The 14,306-nt window shown below is 54.6% G+C and overlaps 1 protein-coding gene across 1 annotated transcript in view; it reads right to left on the bottom strand.

The window, feature by feature from the left end:
* The window catches only part of LOC132526756 (sodium- and chloride-dependent taurine transporter), a 41,358-nt gene extending 31,846 nt beyond the window's left edge, over nucleotides 1–9,512 (bottom strand). The window contains exons 1-3 of the mRNA XM_060161064.1: nucleotides 9,281–9,512; nucleotides 7,223–7,357; nucleotides 5,947–6,181 (exon numbers count right to left, since the gene is read on the bottom strand). Coding sequence (XP_060017047.1) covers nucleotides 5,947–6,181; nucleotides 7,223–7,357; nucleotides 9,281–9,509 — 599 coding nt within the window. The 5' untranslated portion in view covers nucleotides 9,510–9,512. The remainder of the gene's footprint in view (nucleotides 1–5,946; nucleotides 6,182–7,222; nucleotides 7,358–9,280) is intronic.
* Nucleotides 9,513–14,306: the final 4,794 nt, after the last annotated feature.

Raw genomic sequence — 14,306 nt, 5'->3', positions numbered from 1 at the left:
CACCCCACTTCTGCTCCACAACCCCCATGGCTCCCACCTACCTGCCCCATTCCTTTTTGCCTCCCTGAATAAGGTGACCAAATACTCTATCATTCAGACCCAGACATCTTAAAGAGCGAGGGTGGTGCCTATTAATAAGAGGCTGGGACCATAGGCATAAATGGGACCTGTCCAGGACAAGCTCCGTGTGTAGCGGTCCCATTTCAATGCTCATCCTCGTGGCCCCTTCCCCTCCTCCTTTAGCCACACTGGCTTCTGGAATGTTTCCTGAACAGGTCCAGCACGCTCCTGCCTCAGGACCTTTGAACTGGCTGTTCCCTTGGCCACTCATTACATGACATGCCACCCCACCACCTTCAGGTCTCTGTTCAAATGCCACTTCACCAGGGCAGCCTTTCCTGGCCACCCACTGTAAAAAGCATCCCTGGTCACTCTCCTTCCCCAGCCCTGGCTTTATTTTACATCACTTATCATCGCTTGTATATTACAATTTTACTTGTATCATCTGTTTAATGTCTGTCTGTCCTACTAGAATGTCATCTCCATGGAGGCAGGACCTGTGTCTCTCTTGACCACTGCTGGATTCAGAACAGTGCCTGGCACACAGTGAATGCTCAATAGACATTAGTTGAGTAAATTAATTATACCCATTTGGTTGATGGGGAAACTGAGGCTCAGAGAGGTGCAGTAATTCATCTGAAATTACCCAGATTAAAAAAAAAAAAAATCAACCCTAGGCCTGGTTCCTTTTTCTGATCCCACCCTGGGGAGCAGCCACCCATGCACTGGGTACCATGCTTCCCTTCGAGAGGGGCCCCAGCATCCCAGGCTTCCCTGCATCTCTCATACAGAGAGGAGGAGACCTAGAGGTGAGCTGCATTCTTGTCCAAGAATAGTAATGATTCATTCCAGGGTGGGATCCAAAAAAGAATCGCCTGGACGTCTGTTTTGAGTCGGCCGCCCCGCTGCCGTCCAGCCGGCACTCAGAGATGTAAATACGTCCTCCGAGTGGGCCAAATCGTTTCCTTTTGACTGCCGGCCAGCCATTTATTGGCGATGGCTCTTCCCTGGAGACTGGCGGAGGCAACAATTATAAAAGAGCCCATCCGCCCCAAGCATGGGGCCGCACAGGGCTCTCTCCGCCGTCTCTCCCTTCCGATAGCTGCAGGGGAAGATTGGCTGAGCAGGGCTTGTTTGCAAATATGACTCATTTCTTTGATTCTAATAAAGTCTAATGATATGTGCTGAGCTCCCAGGGGGCTCTGGAGGAACCGGGGAGGAAGGCATGGCTCCAGGATGATGGAGGGCATTTAGCCAGATCTGGCCCCACCCGTCTTCCAGGGCTGGGGGCAAAGCAGGACCCTCGGGACTGAGGTGACCTCAGGACAGGGGCGAGCAAGGATGAGGCTGACTGGGGGGCAGAAGCTCTGCTTCCCCCTCACAGAGCGATTCAGAGTTAAATTATAAAGCCAGTGTGAAATGACTGTCTCAGGGGCCCAGGTGGCTTTCAAGGGAGAAGGGCATCTCACCAGCTCCCGCTGATAGTGCTTTAGTGCTGCAGACGGGGTAGGCGTGGGGACCCAGGCCAAGAGAAGACCCCATGCGTAACCTGACAGCGGGGTCACACACACATGGCACAATGTTACCTGTGACCGTGGACTTGCCCTGGACTTATGGCCGGTGGGGACACAGACCCTGGAGGTGGCGTCCAGTACTGGAGACCAGGGCTGAGCTCTCTGCTATGTGTAGCTGCCTGTGTAACCTTGGGTAAGTCACTTAACCATTCTGGTCCTCAGCGTTCCACCTAATAAGCCACGCCCAGAGGCTCCATCGTCAGCATACCGCTTGTTCTAGCTCTTTAACACTGAGCCAGGCTGTGAGGTGTTAGGACCACGCTACCTCTGAGCTCTGGAGAGGTGGTGACTGCACGGAGGCCAAGCAGCAGGGACCCCGGGCCAGAGTCACTGTCCCTGCTCTGGGAGACAGGAGCATGGCCCGTGGCTCTCCAGCAGCTCCTCTTGTAAAACCAGAGCGGGCAGAGGGGCTGGTAGGGATGGTTGACCAGGGCCTTTCCTGTCCAGAGCCAGGAAGAAGGCTTAGCTCTGTGGTGTCTTGTTATCTGGAACCCCAGGTAGCTCCCGAGCACTGTCAGGCCTCTTTTGCCGAAAGAAGGGCCAGCTCAGGGGCCCGCGTGTCTGGTGCAGATGAGAGAGGTGAAGCCAGTGATGGCCGGGGCTGGGCTTTGGCTCGAGGGGCCCGGAGACCAGCCTGGAGAGGATGCTTACTGCTCAGCAGCCCAGTGGGTACCGGCCAGCGACACCTCAGTCAATTCCCAGCAATTCTCCCTCAGTGGAGATCCCAGAGTTAGTCACTGCTGGGCTGGTGGCTATTTTCAGGGGAAATCATATAAGCTAAGTGTCACCTTAAAGGGAACCCACATACTGAGGGCTGAGCCCTCTGAGGCTCTGTATACAGTAGGCACTTAATATATGTCCCAGCCTCTCTCTCACCAGTGTGTTCCTTGAGTAAGTCTAGAAAACACAAATTCAATCCCATGACTCCCCTTCCCTCCTCCTTAGCTTCCGTGGCTCCCCCTCTTAGAGAACAAAGCCCAAATTTATCTGCCTAACATCCAAGGCCTCCATCCTTCTCCCTGGCCCCATGTGTCCTATCCTCCGGCCAAACCAATGACTCACTGCTACTCATGTGTTTTACGAATGCTGAGCCTCAGCATGGCTGTTCCTTCTGTCCAGGATGTCTTTCCCTCTCTCTTTTCCAGCCTAGTGGCCTCCTACTCATCCCCCAAAGCCCAGCGCACATGGCCCCTCCATTTGCAGATTGGGAAATGAGGCCAGAAGGGTAGTGACTTGTTGCTCCAAGCTACACAGCCAGGTGGATGCAAACATGGAATGAATAAGAATCAGCACTCAGTGAGCACTTACTCAGTGCTGAAACACTCACTTAATCCTCCCTGGCTGGGCAAGATGATGATCATGGAAAAAGCCACGAGAGGGTTCTAAGCCGAGAAATGACGTGTTTGGATTCACAGCTGACTGCAGAGATGCAAAGGTAAGGTGGAGAGAGCAATAAGAGGCCATGCTGGGTCCGGGAGAGGGATGAGGGGGTCCTGTGGGGGAAGGGCGGCAGTGCAGGTGGGGAGGGGGGCTAGGCTCTGGATATGCTTTAAACGGAGAGCCAAGAGGACCGGCGAATTGGATGTGGGGTTTGAGGCAGAAAGGAGTTTGGGATGATTCTTAGATATGTTCCCTACTTAAAGGGCCTCTGCAAAGACGGGACGAAATGACAGGGGCAAGTCCCTGGGACGATACTCACGGGAGTCAGTTATTCCACACGAGTTCTCGTTCCCTCCCCCTCTTTCATGCCCAAGAGAAGGGAAGGCCCTTGAAGGCAGGTGGCCTCAGCCTCTCCACTCTCACGGGTGGCAGGAAGGTCCTCTCCTCTCCTCTGTGGACCCCAGTCCTCCCTAGGCTTCTAAAGAGGGAAGGTTATGCGTGAATGTTCAGGTGGGCTCACAGAACCCTGCCGGGGCCCAGGGGAGGGTGCGAAGGCTAGAGCAGGAGGGGCGGCCAGGCGGGCGGCCGACATTCTCTGGACTGGGCGAGTCTATGTGGACCATGTGAGGATTGGGAAGGTGACTGCAGGACCAGGATGTTTCCAAAGATAAATCCTGTCAATGTCTTCTGGCTCAGGAAAGGGAGCTCGGGCACTCAGAACGGGGGTTCTGGAAGGCAGGAGGCCTAGAACCCCCCAGGAGGGCCCAGGCTGGGGGACAGGCAGGAGAGGAGGCACAGGTATGGACCTCCCGGCTCACGTGAGCTCCTTCCCAAGAGCCCTCGGGCCTGAGATACAGGGCACAGCCCCTTTGTAATAGCGGGACCATACGGGCACCTGAGAATGGGCCATTCTTAGTCCCTCTGAAGTTGAGTTTCAAATGTCCCCAGGGGGCAGTTTTATCCACAATGAGGACACTAAATTAGGAGTAATGGCCCACATTTATCAAGCAGGCTCTCAGGGCTGGCCATACATGAACTTGTTCCATTAGGGCGGCCCTACAACCCTAGGAGGGCAGGGTTATGATCTCCCCAAGTATAGCTGAGGACCCTGAGGCCCAGAGAGGAAAAGGCACCTGCCTGAGTTAGAAATGGCAGAACAAGAGTTTCAACCCAGGTAGCCAAACCATGCCTGAGGCAACGAGGCCCCGGTGGGCACCTGAGTAGCCGGGTGAGTGCCAGGGCCCTAGGTGGTCAGGCTGTGCCAGGCACGGCAAAGAACGGACAGGGCTGTGGTCTCGGGCCCCATTCAAGTGAGAAGAATGAAGTACCTGCATTTCTTTGTCTATAAACTCAGCTGTCCAGAGGGTGGGGAGCAAGGGGGGGGGGATGTGTCTCTATTGGTTTTTGTCTGCAAGAGGGAAATATGTCCATGGAAAAGAGCCCCAGTTCCAGGAGCCCGGGTACTCGTGAGCACATACTGAAGGCCCGCGTGTCAGGAGACGGACGTGGACCACCTGGGTGAGGCCGACTGGACCTTTCTGGCCTAAGATTCCCCAGCCCTGGTCCTAACGCTCGGCTGGGACCAGCCAGCAGTGAACTCCCTCTTCTGTGGGCCTGCTCCTGGGCCAGGTTCTAAGAGGGGGAGAGACACCTTGAAGCAGCAAATCCACACACAAAAGAGAGGGAGTCTCATCTTGCGATCATGAGGGGCCGCCCCCTTCCTTAACACCGTCCCCTGCCCCTGGCTCTCAACCCCACGCAAGGCCTCACCTGTTATTTCCAGGATCGAAGGGACTACTGAGCAGTCAATTTAATAGCTCATGGAGAGCAGGAAAAGCAATGCACTAATACATTTTTGATTCATCTCCAAGCACTGTGTTAGAAGGACTTCCCGGTATGTCAGCTAAGAGCTACCCAAACTTCAGGCCTCCATGTTCTGCCTTTCTGATGTTTGGTCTATGCGTATACTTCAGCAGTTACTGACTCTATTGTGGAAAACTGCAAAAATGCCCATAATTCTCCATTCCTCTCATAAAGAGACAGAGCCTATTTCCCCACCTCTTGAGTCTGAGTCTTGTGGTTGTTTTTGGCCAAGGAGACATTAACAAAAATGGTGCAAACAGAGGCTTGAAAAGTGCTCCTGCACTGGGACATCCCATCTGTTGTTTTTGGAATGCTGAGCCACCTAGGAACAAGCCCAGGCTAGCCTGCAGGGTAATGAGACCATAGGGACCAGTAGCCTGTGGCACCCCAGCCAATAGCCAGCCAACTTCCAGAAGAGCTACCCTGGTGCCCTACAGCTGACCTACTAGCGAGGAAACCCAGCAAAGACCAGAACTGCCCAGCCAAGCTCAGCCCAAACTGCCAAACAGCAGAGCCGTGAGCCAAGTAAAATAAATGGCTGCTTGAATGTGGGGATGGGTGTTACCCGGCAAATGCTAACTGAACATATTTTTCACGCTAGCTACTCACCTCTTGACTTGAGTAACTACTTCAGCTTCATATATGCATTTTTCTCTGTGCAAAAACAGGTTTGATGTGCTAACTATATTTTTTTCTAAAATACATTAAGAAAACTACATCATTTTCAGACAACATAAGAACATATACCTGCCTTTGGGAAACAGTCCTCACAGAGATCCCATGGGTGTAGGAACGATTCATTCCCCTCATTTGACAGTTAAAGAAACTGAGGCTCAGAAAGGGGCAGTGACTTGCTGGAGGTCAAACAGCCAGTAAAATGGCAGAACTGAGGTTCGAGTCCAGGCCTGTCTGAGACCAAAGGCATGGATTTATCTCCAGATCTGTACCCCTCCTTCCGCCCACCCCGCCCCAAGAGAGTGGCTCCCGTATCCCTGGGGAGAAGACGAGGGAGTGGGCTGTCCACTGCCTCCTCCCCTGCCCCCTCCGTCCTCCGCGAGGCCAGCCTTACTCCCAGAACTCGGTGACGGGGGAGGTGAAGTTGGTGGTGCTGAGGGAGATCCACAGGCTCTTGTTCCTGCGCAAGGTGTCTTCCAAGCACTGGGGCGTGTTCCAGCTGTGGTTGCAGTTTGCCCAGGGGAGCTCCGACTGGAAGGACTGGAACAGGTAGTACGTGGCCCAGGCCAGGATGATGATGTAGTATATGTTCAGGAGGGACACAATCACAATGGAGGCATAGCCGATGCCTGCAAGTGTGGATAAGCGAGACGAGCATCAGAGGGAGGCCAGACCCACCACAGCCACACCCCCAACCAGAAAACCCTGGAATCTGCAGGCCTGGGGCCAGAAGGGGCCCTTCAACAGTGACCAGCAAATATCTGTAGGATGAATGGATGACTGGATGGATGGATAGGTGAAGGAATGGGTGCTTAGATAAATCAGATAGTTGGATGAATCGAAGGATATATGAAAGAGGGATAGATTGATGGATAGATGGATGGATGGATGTTGGAATGATGGATATTCACTCTGTTGGATGGATGTATGGATGGTGGTTGAAGGGAAGGTTAGGTAGGTGAACGGACGGATGAATGAGTGGATGGGTAGATGGAGGATGGTTGGATGGATAGATGGATTGCCTAACTATTGACTAGTTTAATGAAAGAAAGGTTTAATGGATAGATGGATGGGTAGATTTACACGGATGACTGAGTGAACAGACTCACACATTCTCCCACCCCTGCCAATTATAATCATGACAGTATTATCTTATGAGGGCATACTAGGAACTAGGCACAGGACTAAATGTTATAATAATAATAAAGCTACCACTGGTTTGGGGCTTACTATGTGTACAAAGCACTTTTACATGGCTATGTCGTTTTGTCTTCATAGCAATCCTTGAAGTAAGCATGTTATTTCCATGTTACAGTTGCGGAAACTGAGGCACAAAGAGATTAAGTGACTTTCCCAAAGTCACGAGAATTAGCAAAACGAGGAATTGGGACTTGAAGCCAGACAGAACGGTTCCTGAAAGGCTTCTCTTCTACCCTCTGCTGCTTAGAAGCTACTGGCTCCCTTATCCTTTAACAACCCAGAGAGGCGGGAACAGCTGTGTGGAACGAGCAGCAGCATCACGTGTACAAGGTGCTGGCGTGACCTGCGTCAGGCACGGTGCCACGCGGCCTGCATGAGGCTCCATTGTACCTGGCAAACAGTAGGTGTTCAATAAAAATTTGCTGAACCGATGAACACCAGGCCCCAGGTGACCTTTGTCCCACACTCACCGGCAAACAAGGGGCAGATCTTTTCCCAGCAGGTGATGCCCCCTTCAGAGGTGTACTGGCCTATGATTACCTCCAGGAAAAACACAGGCAGGCCGCCCCCAAACAGGAAAATGAAATATGGTATGAGAAATGCACCTGCAGAGAGAGAAGAGTGGGGTGAGGCGCGGCGGCTGTCACGGGGCCGAGGCTGTAGGTCTCCTTCCCAAGCCCTCCCGGCCAATGGAATCAGAGGGCATGGGTGAGGGACATGAGGGTAAAGGCCAAACTCCTGGACCTGGCTGAAACCTCTCCGGGTCCTGCCCACCTGTCCAGCCGGCATCACCCTTCCTGGGTGCCCTCTTGCCTTCTGCAAATCTACCAGGTGCTTGAAGTCCCTGAGCCTTTGTTTAAGCTGCGGTGCCTGCCCACCTGCCTGCCTTCCCCACATCCGTCCACCCGAAGAAGGAATGCTCAGCCCTTAACACCCGTTTCAAACGGGCCTCGTTGACGCCTTCAGCTAGCCTTCCCCGGCCCCCAGGGCAGGAAGCTGAGAAGAACTTGTTAGGAAGGGTGATGGGAAGCGAGAGGTGGGCCTCTCCAGCCGGGGGTGGGAGCCAGGGGACGAGGGAGGGGCAAAGAATTGGGCAAGGGTTCCTACCTGGTGTCCACTAATGGCTTCAGCGGGTCCATAAACCCTTTGAAACTGTGGGCAACTTGGGTCTATGTGTATGTACTTTGTTCTGGGGAGCGTGTAGGGTACTCATCAGAGTCCCAGAGGCACCTGAGACCTACAAAAGGTTAAGTAATCAGGCTCGAAGGCAGAATTTCCCGAAAGGTGGTTCTCCTGACGGGAGCAGCTCGCGCATGCCCGGCTCTGCCGGAGCGCCAGCCCTTGGCCATGGGCCGCCACGAGGAGCTGGGAGTGAGTTCTTACTACCAGTTCTTACTGTGTCAGCAAGAAAGTCTCCATCGTGTCTGACCAACTTGAACTTCTCCAACAGGAGAGGATTCTAGCTCAGAGCCTTCAACAGGTAAAAAAACAAAACCCAAAAAACTCAGACCAACCAACTAACCAGCTGACCAAACAGAGAATGTACACTTAAAAAACACCTTCACCTAAGTGAAGGGGTCTAAAGGGACAAACTTCCAGTTATAAGATAGATTGGTCCTGGGCGTGTCATGTATAGCATCGTGACTCCAGTAACAACATACTGGACTGTGCATTTGAAAGTTGCTAAGGGACTTCCTGGCGGTCCAGTGGTTGAGACTCCATACTCCCAACGCAGGGGGCACGGGTTTGATCCCTGGTCAGGGAACTAAGATTCCGCATGCCGCACGGCGTGGCCAGAAAAAAACAAAACAAAAAATGGAAGCTGCTAAGACAGCAAAATCTTAACAGTTCTCATCACAAGAAAAAAAAATCTGTAACTATGTGAGGTGATGGATGTTAACTAGACTTACTGTGGTGATCATTTCTCAATATAGACATAAATCATATTGTATCCCTTAAATTAAAACAGGGTTTTATGTCAATTCTATCTCAATAAAACTGGAAAAAAGTGAAAATTAAAAATTTTAAAAATCTTCACTGTATTTTTTTTTCCTGGATACCACCTTTCCATTACGGCAAACGATACTGGCTTTTTACATTTAAGGTGGGAAACCAAGCTTGCTTTTGAACTACATTTGGTTTAAGTTAGAAAAGCAAAGGTTAAAAAAGTTATAAAGTAAGGAAGAGTGGGGAGGTGCAGAGCTGTGAGGGAATTTACAAAGGGGGCGTGTGAATATCTGAGGCTTGGGAGACTCCGGCCTGGCCTCATGGCACTCTTCAGAGATGGTAAACTGGAGGATCAGAGAGGGTGAGGGATCTGCTCAAGGTAACACAGTAAGACCCTGACAGAACACCACCTGATTCCTAGTCATGCTCATCTCCTGCTTCTGAGGAGTGGGCTGGGGGCTAAGCAGGCTGACCCGGGGGAGGTGAAGGTGGGAGCCTGGAAAGCCAGGCATGGGGAGGTCACCCACGCTCTGGCTCAACCCTTCTCCTCCAATGCCACTCTCTGCCCAGCCCAGGCTCACCTCCACCATTTTTGTAGCAGAGGTACGGGAAGCGCCAGACGTTGCCCAAGCCGACGAAGCCGCCAGCCACGGACAGCACAAAGTCAATCTTGCTGGCCCACTTCTCCCTCTGCGGGGGCTTCCCCTCAGCCTCATCCTCAGGCCGTGTGCCTGGGCTCTTCCCTGGGGATGGCTTCAGGATATCCTTGTGGAAGTCTTTGAGACACTGCAGCTTCTCCTTGGTGGCCATGTCCTCGCTTTCTGTGGGGGACAGAACAGAGTGCAACGTGCGTCGGTAAGGGACACCCTGTGTGTCTTAACACAACCCGGCTGGCCGGCTCTGGCCTGCTGCCGCCTCGTCTGTCCACTCCTCTGACCTCCTAGGTGATCGGGGGACCTAGTGATCCAGGGACTGACAGGTGCCATTCCCAACAGAAGTAGTGGGGCCCACGCCCGGCATCCCCGAATGTCACACTGCACCCTCCACCTGCAGGGAGACAAGCATGAAGCCACCCAGCCCTGGCAGCATCTCTGCAGAATACAGCACCCTCCAGGCAGGTCTAGGGCAGCTTCCGAATAACAGCCTGCCTGCATTTTCTAGAAATGATCTCCAAATTTCAGATTTGCACAGAGAGCGATGCCTCCCATTTCACTCACAGCTCAGCACAGGACCTGGACCACAGGAGGTGGTCGTTCCTCACTGTTTAAAGAATGGATAAACACAGACAAGTGAGGAATGGGGTTTCAGGCTGGAATTGAAAACAGAGTTTCCATCACATACAGAAAATGGATGCTTATAAAATAGATTTGCAACTTATTAACCAGTCACATCTCTGCGGCATAAGAAATAAGGGATTTGCACTGGTCAGGATTATGGAAGAATGCGGGTTAATCCCCACGTGTCCAGCCCTCTCTCTCCATGCTCTGGCCTGCTCTGACCCCTGTATCATCCAGGGCCCTGGCCCTCTGACTACCCTGTGGGTTTCGCGAGGGGAGGCCCCAGGGGATATCAAATCTCTAAGCCCCCCAGGAGCCGTTCACAGTCACCCTCAGCCCACCCCTGCTGGGACCCCATTTTGGAGGAGGTCGCCACTGGCCAGCGCAGTGCCCCTGCTCTCTGTACTTCTTCAGGTCCCCGAGTCCTCGCCGGCCTGGCAGCTCGACCTTGAGGGCAAGAGCATCCCAAGTCCCAGCGCAGTGGGAGAGGGTGCCTTCTACCCCCACGTGGCAGAGGACCACGAGGACAGATGAGCCTTAGTGTCCCCACCTGCAGAATGAAAAGGATGATGGCAGAGGTGACCGACTCATAGCTAAGCAGCTCTGAACACAACCTGCTTGTTTTCGTGATCCAGATCGGTGGCCAACACTGAAATACCAGATTCCAGAGAAAAGGCGAGATTTCTAGGTTTTCTTACAAAATCGGAAGGTGGGCCACGTTGGGTTCACGATCCCTACAGTGACCTCCAGCTGGACCAGAGGCGGCCATCACCCCGGCTCACTGGACCTGTCCAGGGGCGTCTGAGTCCTCCTGTCACAGTGGCACTAGCTGAAAATCCCTTCCTTGCTTCCTTGTTAGCGGTCTCCTCCACAACTAGAACAGAGGCTCCGTGGCACCGGGACCTGCCCTGTCTACGGCTCGGTGCCCCGAGCTGGCGCACAGTAGGTCGTCAGGCAAGGACTGCTGGGTAGATGGTTCCCAGAGTGTGTCTGCAAGCAGCTGGGGCCAAGTACCAGCCCCAGCTCTGCCGCTTCCCAGCCCCGTGACACTGGCAGGTCCTCGGCGTGTGGCCCAGAGGCACTGGGGCAGGGCAGGGCGAGGGCTGCCGAGGGGACGCGCTGGCCTGGCCCCAGCAGTGGGCCCTCCAGGGCCGTGCTCTGAGGAGAAGAGGCACGCAGCACAACAGAACCCCCGTTCCCCCACGCCTCCTTCCTCTCCTGGCTGGGGGTGGGGGACCCCGATTGTTTCGCTATCTGGCGGTGAGCAGACCAAGAAAAGGCTTCCTGGAGCCGCCGGGCGGCTCACTGGGCCTTCCTCTGTCTCCCGGCGACGGCATCCGCAGGCCTTTCTTTGCCCGCTCCCTCGGGGCGACGCGGGGTTCTGCCGAGCGCACGGCTGCTGTAAAAATAGCCCAGGCGGCCAGCATTGTTCCAGCGCTGATCCGTGCAGCCCCTGATAGTTATCTGAGCAGCCCATTGTGGGCCGGCTGGATGGGAGCATAATTGGAGGATGTGGGACTCCACTCCCTCCTAGTGGGGATGTTTTCCAGGGAATGACCCCTGAGCCTCCTCCAAGAAGGGCCGGTGCCGCCCTTCAGGGCCCTCCTTGGATCGCGGGGCCGGAAGGCACTTCACCAGGTCAGCCAGACGGAGGGGGGAGGTGGCCGGCTTCTGCTCACATGGGCTGGGGGCACTGGCGAAAGCTACCCTGAGTCCTGGCTCTGCCCTCTGGGCCCCAGGCCCACTTGCCACTCTGGCCCTCAGAGAACCCTCTAGAAACATGAGGCAGGGAGCAGCAACAAGCTCCCTAAGACCCTTGGCTCCAGGTTCTGGTTCCATATAAGATGAGACCTCCGGCCCCCTTTTCCGCACTCAGGACCCCATCTTCCCGACGCCTGTACCTGAACCAGGATCGGGGGTGAGGCCTGTCATGTCCTGGTGTTGTAGTGGTCTCCTCACTCCTCACTGCCAAGGTGTACCTGCAGATGTGTTCCTGCATCACTGCCACCTGTCCCACCTGTGGCTGCTGCCATCACAGGCTCACCTGGCCATTGAGAACACATAGCCTAGGGATGTCCATGGACTCGCCCAAGACTCACGCCTGGATGTGGTCTGACCCAGGTGCAGACACCCCAACTCCCTGTCAGGGGGGCTCCTTCCAAGCTCCTCTGGGGTGTCCGAGGAAGCCCCAGCAGCAAGATCCGCGGATTCCGCCTCCTGTACATTCCTGGCATCCACCCACTTCTCCATCACCATGGCAACTACCGGCTCCAGGCTTGACAGCCCTCCATGGGCATCCCCTGCAGCCTCCTCCTGGGTCTCCCTGCTGCTACTCTGCCCACCCCACCCCTACAATCTGTTCTCAAAACAGCAGCTGAAGGCAACTTACGAAGCAGACTCAGATCATAATGCCCTCCCACCGCAACCCTCCGTCACTCCCGGAAGAAAACACACGCGCCTCACCACAGCTACTAGGTCTCAGCGCAGGCCCCTTCTCCTTGGGACACTGGTCCCACATTACCGCTTTAGTTCAGCCCACCCCTCAGGCTCGGGCTTCCCGCATGGCTGCTCTAGGCCCCCTGGTGGCAGCCTGGCCCCTGCAGGAATCAAAGGGTGAGCCCCGGGCTAGAAGCTGAGAGCCACTTCCTGGCAGAGTGACCTCAGGCAAGTTACTCCACCCTCTGGCCCTCAGTGTTCTCCTGTGTAAAGAGGGATAACTGTGGCCGCCTCATAGGGATGTTACGAGGACTGAACGAGGGGGTGCCCATGGCAAGTGCTCCTGAACTAGTATCTGCCAGTACTACTCTGTTATTGCTCTAATCATTCCGGGGTCCACACTGACCATGCGGTATGGAAGGCCTCAGTCCTACTCAGGGTGAGATCAGCAAGACCCAGAGAGGCCAAGTGACACTGCTGAGGTCACGAAGCTGGGAGTGGCAGCGACCATGACGTTCTGGGACCCCCAGCTCCGCCTCTGTCCCTTGGCCAGTCCAGCCCGTCCAACTCTGCAGACCCCCAAGAGACTCACTAACTCTCTCTCGCCCGTCACACAGCAACATCGCGCCCCCAGTGCAGCCAGCACTTGGGAACGAGCCCCCTCCGAGGTGTCCCAGACGCCCGCTGCCTTGCAGGCCGCCGCTGAGCGCTGTTTTCCTTGGCGCCAGGCCCAGGGCTATTTTCTAGCAACCGTGATACATTATTCCCCATTTTAAGAGCTTCCTATTTGCTTATTACAGCTACAAGTGATTAGAATCGGCTCCAATACAGAGGTTCCACGACGAAGGCTCCCTTCTTGTCCAGCTGAAACTCCTACTCTGTTCCTGGGGCAGACATCACAGCCAGGGCCTGGTTCCGGTGCCTGAAGACCAACGTGCAGATCACCGGGTTGGCTTGTGACACGTACTCAGACAGAGTCAACCTAGTGCCAGAGATGCCGTGGGTTGACAAGATGTTCCTTTGCTTCCTCCCAATGTAAAACTACCAAATTTTTGAGTACTTTAATTCTGTGCTGAGCTGTCTATACACAATTTTCTATGCACTCTTCAAACACCCTCGACACTGCAGACGGGATTTTTAGGACCGTTTTACGGATGGGGGGAGTTGCGGCTCAAGCAGGGAAGAGAGTGGCCTGGCTGAGGATACACAGGTGGGAAGGAGACTAGAGGCAGAATTCCCAGCTGGTCTGCCCAACGCTGAAAGCACCGGAGCGAAGGTTAGAGAGCAGCCTCTGCAGGGTTTGCAGATGGGGACACTGAGTTCAGAGGGAAAGGACTGCAGAGGTACAGAGCCAGCAGCAGGGCAGTGCTGGGGACCCCGGGGGCCCACGCACCAGCCATCTGGGTCTTGAAATTGAGATGCTACTGAGGCCCCTCCCCCACACCTGCCACCTCAGCCCAAGGCTTTGGGGGAACCAAGCCCAGAAGCCGGGGGGCTCTCTGCCTTGCCCTCCCCTGCAGAACTTGAACTTTCTCAAGTAAACAGTTTCCCATGTGGCTCTCTCCTGTCAAGAACAATGACTCAAGTCCCCTGTTGTCACTCAGGAGTCCCTACAGGGTTTTTAAATAAGAGGGCAGGTACTTCTGTTTCCTTTTTGGAATACTTTCCCCACCCCAAAAGGGCATAGCCCACAGCTGGGCTATAGGATCAATCTCTGGGCCTGACATCTGGGGTTTGGCAAGCGACTCCCAGAATCCCCAAACTGGGGCAGGACAGCTGGACGACAGATCCATTCATTTCACAGGTAGGGAGCCCGCAGCCCGCTGGGCCTGCTATGGAAACAAGCAAGCAGCTGGACCCCTTGTCTGCCCTTTCCAGAGCAGGGTCCCTCCTC

This window comes from Lagenorhynchus albirostris, chromosome 10 (assembly GCF_949774975.1).
Source record: "Lagenorhynchus albirostris chromosome 10, mLagAlb1.1, whole genome shotgun sequence".
NCBI lineage: Eukaryota > Metazoa > Chordata > Mammalia > Artiodactyla > Delphinidae > Lagenorhynchus > Lagenorhynchus albirostris.
The sequence above is the reverse complement of the archived record's forward strand: the minus strand, read 5'-3'. Positions and strand labels throughout refer to the sequence as shown.